This window comes from Anopheles marshallii, chromosome 2 (assembly GCF_943734725.1).
Source record: "Anopheles marshallii chromosome 2, idAnoMarsDA_429_01, whole genome shotgun sequence".
Lineage (NCBI taxonomy): Eukaryota > Metazoa > Arthropoda > Insecta > Diptera > Culicidae > Anopheles > Anopheles marshallii.
This window is the reverse complement of record NC_071326.1, coordinates 74,371,002-74,380,534: the sequence shown is the minus strand read 5'-3', so window position 1 is coordinate 74,380,534 and position 9,533 is coordinate 74,371,002. Positions and strand designations below refer to the sequence as shown.

The following is a 9,533-nucleotide window of genomic DNA, read 5'->3' as shown; positions in this document are numbered from 1 at the left end:
ATGCGCAAAAATTGCGCATACGCGCCGGAAGTGTACCAAATGTAACCGGTTATCAAAGACCCTAGGTTAGCATGAACCGTACGTCCATGTCTAGTCCATGTAGTGTATGTTTCGTTTTATCTTTAAATAGTGAGATTTCTGTGAAGACCAGCAGAGTGTGCCAGGCGGGATATATATACGTGAAAGATTTTGTGCTGATCTTCATTAGTTTCTTGCAAGTGGAAGAAAGTGCACAACATCGTTGCGGTTGCGCTGTACGGAATAACGATGCTTACTCGCGCGTTTGCCGTAGTGTTGTGTTTGAACGCTGTATTTACGTTTGCGGTAGTGTCTGGCAGTAATGACACTAACAGCAGTACGCCCAAACCACCGACGGAAACTAGCTCTACCGGGTATGGGTTTGAGATGATCATGGCAAAGCTGGACTATCTCCAGTACAAACTGCTCGAGATGGACTTCGTGATGAAGGAGCACAGTGAGGGAATCGAGCAGAACCAGGGCCACCTCGAGAAAGTGTTTGCCAGCATGCTATGGGCGATCAGTCGTTTGGATCAAGCGGTCGGCAACAATCTCACGGCGCTGCAGGCACAATCGTGGAAGATTCTTTCCCGCCAGACCGTGTGTGCTAATCATGAGCAGATGCGAAGCGAAATCTTTAGCCTCGCTCCGAAGCAAGGTCTGTCCGCTGGCGCACGCTCACTGTTCGATCTGCAGGGCATGCGGCACAAAGGTCCGTTCGAGTCGTGCAAAGACGAACCGACCAAGATGTCCGGCAAGTATCTGATCCGACCGACGACCGATACGGAACCGTTCCCGGTGTTTTGCGAGCAGACCAAGTTCGGTGGTGGATGGTTGGTGATACAGCATCGCTTTAAAGGGTCGCTCGATTTCTACCGCAACTGGACGGAGTACCGGGACGGGTTCGGTAGCATCGATCAGGAGTTTTGGATCGGGCTGGAGCGTTTGCATCAGCTAACGTCGGTCAAACCGTACCAGCTGCTGATCGAGGTGGAAGACTTTGCCGGGGACTATCGGTACGCGCGGTACAAGGAGTTTGAGATTGGCAGTGAGGTGGAACAGTACAGCTTGAAGAAGCTGGGTGCGTACAGTGGCACGGGTGGTGACTCGCTGACGTATCATAAGGGTTTCAAGTTCACGACCATGGACCGTGATAACGACCCTTCAACATCGAACTGTGCCGTTACATGCGAGGGTGCCTGGTGGTTCAACAATTGTCACCATTCCAATCTGAACGGACGCTTCATGAACGCGGTGGATGTGAAATCGATTTCGTGGTATCATTTTAAGAGCTCTCACCAAGGTATGGCTTACTCCAGAATGATGATCCGCGAGGTTTAGGATTTGTGTTTTTTGAAATAAAATGGATAAACATAATATCGGGATCTTTTGTTTTGAAAAGATTGAATATTACCGAAAATAGTAACAAGAAATGGAAAAAATCCCACAGTGCATTTAATTAGTATAAAGAAATCTGTAACTATGTGCTTAATTAATCTTTTCATAAGTGTGATCCATATGAAATTGGTATGTTCTTTCAAATTATGAATCTTTTGGGATATATTTCCAAATCTTGCAGGGCAGCGCTCTTTAGAAGAAGTTTAGAAACAAAATATGTAAGTAATGTCAGTGTCCCGAGTCTGATTCAAATACAGCAAAATAGACCATGTTCATTTGTTTAAAAAGCCAAATTTATCAACAATATAAAATTTTAATTCTTTAGAGAATACAGTGATTAATGGAACTTCATAAATACGAAACAATGTAATTTATTCGGTTTTAAGATAAATTCAGATTCGAAAATGTGAACAATTATCACTCTTACTACAATAAAAACTATGCCTCAATTAAGTTTAAGCCCTTTTAAGGGCTTTTCACATATTTTTTTACAGCTTTTCTAGTTTTTTAGAAACAATGAATGATTAAAGTCCACCAACCATACATGTTTTGCTGTTTCTTATATAAAACTGTGAACATAACTACAACATCATTATTTGGCTTCGAAGAGAAGCTTTCACTTAAGCTTTTTGGCCACGGAAATTGCTTAATTGTGAAAAGTAAACATGATTAAACAATGATTCTTATCAAAACCGATATCAGGCATGGGTAATGTTTTTCATTAACTCTAAACGCACATTTCACTCGACAAAGCATGGGAGCCTTCGAGGCAATCTTCGAGAGAAAAGTAATTTACGCTTAAAAACACAATTATTCCCATGCAAAGGCAACCAACCGAAACCAAATCCCGAACGAACACAATCCGTCTCATCTCGGCGCTCGGATGAAAGAATTCCCATTTCCGATAATCTGCGCTAATGGCATTCACGGTTGCCTCCGGATTGCTGCGTCAATTGGGATATGATCGAAGTGGGCCGCAGACCCAAAGACACCAAAGACTGTCGGGTTTATAGAGACGCGATAAATAAGATAAAAAGCGATTTGTTTTACGTCTTTGGTCACATCAGGCATTTGGGGTGGATTACGGAACTGATCAATTTTAAATATATTGCTGCATTACCGCGGTAGAGTGTAAAATGTTTTCCTCGCGCCGTTAGCGTGTGGCGAGGTGGAAAAATTGTACTAATAGATTTATTTTAACGTTTTTTTTCACTTCTTCTAATCGAAGTAGCCAATTTTGTTCATTGAAAAAAAAAAAAAATGTTACCCATTTCATGAACTGTCCTGGTTGAAGTTGGCAATAAACGATAAAGTGTTGAGGTTAGATTGCTGGGTTGCTTGTTTCCGGGAGCTAGGAATGGAACAGAACGGTTGTCCATTTATTTTGAGCTATGGAAGCGGCAAAAAAAAACCTTCCACCCGTACATAGGAAAACATAGGGAGATCTTTTATGAAACCGTTCGGACATGAGTCTTTCATTTTCTGAAATTACCAAACTCACCGACCAGAGCGAAAGTGAACAGAAAGTTTGTCCTATCAACTGGAATGGTTGATTTGATTCACTCGCTCTCGCTCGCTCTCTTGCGTTTATTTCATTTTTCTGCTTTCGGCAAACCGCTTCAACGATCACCGACATTGATGCACGAATTGAAAACTCCAACCATGTCACCATGTTGCCGGGTGGAAAATTACGGAAGTGAGTTGTACAATGTTTGAATTAAATTACAAATCGGTATTGAAAAGTAGTTCCACCCCGTTTGGTTGGACGCCATCGAAGCCGAAGTGGTGGACCCCGAAGTTTCCGAAACCCCTGTGTAAAAGGGGAAAAGAGAAAAGTTCCGACAAAAGTTTTCATATTGTAGAAGCGAGTTAGACATTTTCTGCTTCACCTGGCGTCTGGTGCAAACCGGAGAAGCGCTCGGAATGGTAGGAATGGTTCTTTATGGTGTAAAATGGTAGTTTTCCGTTTCATCGGAGCCAATGAAAAAGGTGGTGTGCCCTCGATGCCGGAAGCAGATATATATGTGTGTGTGTGTGTTTTTGTATGGGAATGTTCGCGTTTCGGGCAGTAGAACATGTTAAATAAAAGGTGGTCAAATGCATTAACTGAATGTTTTATGCTGTTCCTTTGGAAACATTTGTCGGGCGATTGCTGACGAATGGGTTTTTTTTTGTGCACATATTGTGTCTTTTCTTCATTTTTTTTTTGGTTCAATAAGTCATCATACATTTATGGAGAGCTTCCATTGCTCATTGCTACATGTAGGCAGGTTTCGAACGACCATGTCACTTACATGGAACAGAAGGCAGGTTCGATTCAATTAAGTTCCGTAGCTATTAATAATCCTCCAACATGTCTCTGTAAAATGTGTAATTCACGGAAAGACTCATTCTCATGTTGCAAACTGTTTGAATTGTCATAAAAAAAATTATTGCACTTAAGCAATGCGACATACAAAAAAAAAACGTAAAGAAATAAAATTAATCCCATTCAATAATAGTTACAGGAACACATTACAGATTGGGCACCTTTTTGCGTACTCGAGTGAAACACGGTTACGCCGAGTGAACGTGCTTCTCCAACGGGCACGGCAATCGTTTTGAAACGCATTAACACGGATTACGCATCAAAGCAATGGCGTGTTAAGCTTTCAAAAAATGTGATTTTTATTTTGATTGATATCGTTTCGCGCAAAAGTGCTGATAGAATTTTGGTGGAAATTCATACGATACGAGCTGATGGGGCCTGCTAATCTCACCTCTGGTGGGCTTGGAGTGGAGAAAAAAGAAACACACACACCTCGCGTCTGACGCAGGGATTGTGTGGGGCGTTTTGGTGTCAAAGAAAAAAGTTTGAAAGAAAGGTGAAAAAGTTGGTTTTAGAACGAAACCAGGTGGCACCGACACGTGTACGTACAAACAAGTTATTCATGTACGGTAACGCGTATGGAGAGCATTTAATCAAACGCCGCCATGACGGGCCTGTCATGGGATATGGTTTTGAAAAGGCTGTACACCGGCTTAGCAGATGTGGTTTTGTTTGAGAAATAGATTCTTCGAATGGGCATATTTGCGCGTTTGGAAGATGTGTGAAATGTTTCGTTAAACTTGATCGAGTTTATTTTCTTTAGCTTGCTATTTTTATTCCCATTCATTTACGAAAGGAGATTTTATTGCATTTATCTAATTTGGTTTTCCAAATAGTGTTTTTTTTGTATTTACTTTCCTTACTCTTTATCAACACACCCAACGAAAATGTTTTGTGTAAGTAAAAAAAAAATGGCATCGGCTGCTTGCCCGTAACATACATTCAAAGTGCACCATTTGACCGTCACCATTTGTGAAACGGGTTGAAAAAAAAAAGCGACACAGTTGGGAAAAATAACACCGACATGAAAAAGGATGACCCGACCACAAAAGACAAATACAACGTACAACCAAAACACACACACAAGAGTGAATGGTAGGTGAAGAGTGGTGCTTTGCGGGAGTGAAATATAAACCTTTGCCGTTGCTTTTGTTTTATTCTATTTGAAGTGGTACTTTTTTCTTTCACAATTTATTTGTTTCAATTACGATTAAGTACGAAGGTTGTGCTTTGTGGTTTTTTTTTACCATTAGCTTGGTGTGAAATTTCTGGGAAAACGGGGGAAAGGTATGGTTAATTTTGTGAAATAGAATTAAAATTTGAACTTTTTGTATGGTTTATGGTTTTTGTAATGTTTTGTGACGTTTTCCCTTAAAATAAAACTGTTGCCGAGTTGTGTAAGAAAAGAAAAAGCTGAAAACTGGTTAGAACTTTCAAAATAGTTAAAACAAGTTATTATTATATAGTATTAAACAATATGATACGTCAATGCTACAACGACCATCTAGTCTGGTACTTTGTATGGAACAGAATTCTAAAATTGGAATAATTTTTCGGTGAAAAATTTTTCGATCAGCACCGTTTTGACTTGCCGCAGATGTGCTCTTATCCTCTCATAATCTAGCAATATCATCAACCAATCTATTATCCCGGACATTTTTAAAGCCGTATCTATCTCAGTTTGGGAACGACTACCACGACTTCCACCAAGATGTGGAAAATACCAGATTTGAAAATTGAGCTTTTCGAACAGTTTATGAGAAAATATTTGATTGAGAAAAGGTTAACATGTGCACAGAATTAAGTCATTAACTCATTGCACAGGTTTAACATATTGAAATTGGTTTGTCCGTCAAACAATCGAACAAATATAAAGCTGTGAATCGATACTAAGTTGTTTAATTTTTAATATTTCATATGATACTTTGAGAAATAATTGAGAAGTTTATGACAACTTGTGTTTATTGTTAATGTACTTGTAATTTTGATTTTATCGTTTAAGGTTGGTTGTCAGAAACATTTCAATGCATATCAATATTTCTTTTATAAACTACACCATATTTCACATCACAATCCTTTCCAGCCTTCTTTGCAAGAACATTTCCCGGTGCGAATAGCTTATTGCGAAATTCGACCAAATACATCAATCTTTTATTTGGCTTTGATCGACAGCGATTTCCTGGTAAGAGATTTCCGTTTTTCATACCACTACACGTCTGTGTAATCGACTGAACACCTACGGGAGACTCGTCGTCTCAGACACGCGTTCCACTCCAACGTCTTAAGCATCCGGACCGTCCCGAGCATTTACCGTATGGTTGCGGCCAAAACGAAGCGAATGTCAAAAAGAAATTCCACTGCTACTGCACGCGATACAGTACATCGGAAAGGAATTTTCCACCATTTCCATCGGTGGGTGTCAGCATTACGCTGCCACGCCACTGGGAATGGTTGTTGTGGGGCTCATCATTATGGTTTGCGGGCGCTCGGCATCACTGGCGCGTTCTAGTTTGGCAGATAGAGCAACCACCAACCGGGAAAGGAAGTTTCGCTTTCCACCCATTTCGGGCTGACACTGATAAATGTTGTGTACCTTCAGCTGGTGGGTTATTTTTGTGGGCCAGCTTGGATATGACCCGTGATGCTGGAAAGCTCGATTGGCGGAGGTCTGTTTAAACCCCTTTTCGAGCTGGTAACATTCGTGTCATTAAAACCTGCTTGTGTTAACGATGATGGTGGATATGTTGGCGGTTATGTTGCTAGTAGAAGAGGGAGAGTAGAATAAGTTAATACAAATTGCTGAAGTAATTATACGTATTGTAATACAATTTAGGCAAGTAGTAAGAGGCTTTCTTGTTCCCAAAACATGTAAGAGATCACCCTAACAGTTCCTGTTCATCTCACGAAAATAAGCATTATGTTAATCTTCTTTTCTCCTATCTCCATCGTGGGCCATTACATCGCCATTTGTTGCCGAACTGTATGCACGTATTCCCACACCACACAATTCCACCGTGCCAACATCAAGATGCAACAGATCCGTATCTTTAGAACGCATCTTCCATTAGCAAAATTGAACGTCTAATGGTATTCCGTTCAAGCCGATGGATTCATCCAGTTCGGAGATTTGGCAAACCTGAACCGCCACGATCGTATGACGACCGTGTCGAAGGTAGGATTTTTCGTTAATTGAGAATAAATTTGTGTGTAATTTGATTGCAGGTTTTTTTGGAGGGGTTTAATTATTCAAAGTAAATGGTGCGATGGGAAGACACGTGAACGGAGCACGTGCGATGACTACACAAATGAGTGCCGTTGCGTGATCGTGGTGATAGTGGTGTGGCGGTGTGCTGATCGTTGGTACAACGATTATGAGTTACTTTACATGGAGCAGTAGTGTATGGTGGAAATAAAAATGAACGAAAATGAAGAATTGTCCTACACGTGTAAGACAAATCTACAAGATGTTCAGGACTCATGCTTTAAAGCTTTTATTCTAATTAATATGTTAAATAATAGAAGATATCAACGTCCTCTAACAAATATTGTTATTTATTTTCTGTATACGTAAGTAGTATTTATGGGTGAATATGATTCAGATTCATTAATCGAAATGAATCTTTAAGGCAATCTTATGGCTTTGAAGATGCAATCGGAAATCAATTGTTTTGTTCAGGTTCAGAAATCTCTACTTATTTATCGTGTATGATTTTATGTTGTCTGTTTTGAATCTTTCCAGAAGAGTTTCTTAAATCGTTAAGGCTATATGAATCCTTGAAGATACCTGATTTCATGCACAACTGATATTTCATATTGGTTTATTTAATGCTATTTTATTAAATGATATGTAAAAATCCATTAGGTAGCTTAAATTTAAAGTTATGTAAATGCTAGAAGTTTCATAAATTTAAATAAAAAAACGATTGATTCTCCACAGATTTGTAAAGCAAACGAGTAGTAAATATATACATGCCGCAATTGTAATCAAACCCGATACTGCTAGACAGTTGCTGTTTGACAGTTCTGAGAGGTTTCGCAATGCATTTCCTTCAAACAGTGAAGCAGTGAACAGTGTACCATAATACTGTCTAGTTTGATGCAGACACTCCAATAAACCCATCAGACGTAAATCTGCTTCCCTGCTACATCGTCCCACCCACGGTTCTAATTCGACAGACGTGGCAATGGCCACCGTTTGATTGTGTAGGCCGCGGATGTGACGAGACCATGATAAAATCCCGCATAAAGCATTAGTTCTACGTACCGTGCTGGTTCGGAGTGCCGATTACCAGTGCCATCCTGCGTCGGATCGATTTAAGCCGATTAGGGAGGCTTTATGTTGTGTTACGTGTGTGAGTGTTTGGGTGGGTTCGGTTTGTTCCTTTACAAGGCAGTTTCCGCAGCTTCTGTCCCGCGGGATGTACACGATTAATCGATGGTCGATGGGTTGTCGTCACGTGCGTGAGAATTGGACCATCATGGAAACTAACTCAAAACACGGGCATCGAATCGAAGCGCACGATGATGAAAATCGAAAGTTCTGCAACAAGCGGTTTGTGCAAAAACTGGGTTGTGTTGGGAATGTTATTCCAACATTCGAATAGTCCATTAAAGGCAACTACACTTTGATTGATTTCATATTGTAAAGAAATAGAGTAAATGGCAAATGTATAAAAGAAATAGAAAATAAATGAATTTAGCTGAAACAAGATGCCCGTAATAGTAGCAAATACTGTTTGTAACATATTCGTACTATCTTTGCTGAGGAATGTTTTAGGATATCAGAAAAAATTATGAAGAGTGCTTCATATGATTACGTACACTTTCCTATAGTTCGCTTAATATTGAAATACATCCCAATTAAGTCTTACAAAAACTAGTTTTTTATAAGATACAAATAGTTTTTATGTACCTTCGAATCAAATTTGTGAATTTTGATTTTTCACATAAGTTTTCATCCCAAGGTGTAAATTGTATAATTTTTGTCTTAATGATATGTAAATATAAATAGAAGTTCACACAGAAATAAAGCAAAATTGACATTTATACTATGTCAAACGATTTACATTACTTTTATCAAATTTAACAGTCTTATCTACTTTTTAAAGTAACCTATTGTTATTATTAGAAACTAGTGTTGATATAATTAATTGACGTAATATGGTGGAAATATCGTCATTTTCAAGTACATTAATAATTGAAAAAAAAACATTCAAAATCTACATTAAACCACTGTGTTTATAAAGCAATAATTTTTAAAATGGTTTATTAAGGTACACACGTATTTGCTTTTATTTATTGATCAGTCCAAGCAAATGCTCGTATTTGGTTTACATTGATCATGATCTTACCTAATACAAACCTTGCTGTGTATTTGTTCAAACCAACTTGGGTGCCTTGCGGAGCTGAAATTGGAAGTTGAAACACACATAACTCTTCGTAATATGTTGCGCAAATATTATGTTCCGTTTGCTGGCTATCTCGTATCATACCGGGCCAACACCAGCTGCGGCTGGTTGACAAATTAAATGTAGATTAAACGTACCGATTCTTTCGTACGCCCTCCAGAGCAAATGCTTGCACTACCCGGTACCGGTGAATTCCTTTCCGTTTAGATTGTTTAAAGACCTGTGGTGTGTGGAATGTGTGCTCCACGTTTTGCACGGAGGTGTAACATTGCTCGCATTGCAACCGCATGAAAGAGAAAGTCCTAGAAAGAGGGTTAGACAGGCAGCGCAAGAGAGAGAGA

General features: G+C 39.5%; 1 protein-coding gene across 1 annotated transcript; it reads left to right on the top strand.

The window, feature by feature from the left end:
• The first annotated feature begins 267 nt into the window (after window positions 1–267).
• LOC128706703 (microfibril-associated glycoprotein 4-like) lies at window positions 268–1,359 on the top strand. The gene has a single exon (XM_053801644.1). The coding sequence runs from the start codon at window positions 268–270 to the stop codon at window positions 1,357–1,359; it is 1,092 nt and encodes a 363-aa protein (XP_053657619.1).
• The last annotated feature ends 8,174 nt before the right edge of the window (window positions 1,360–9,533 follow it).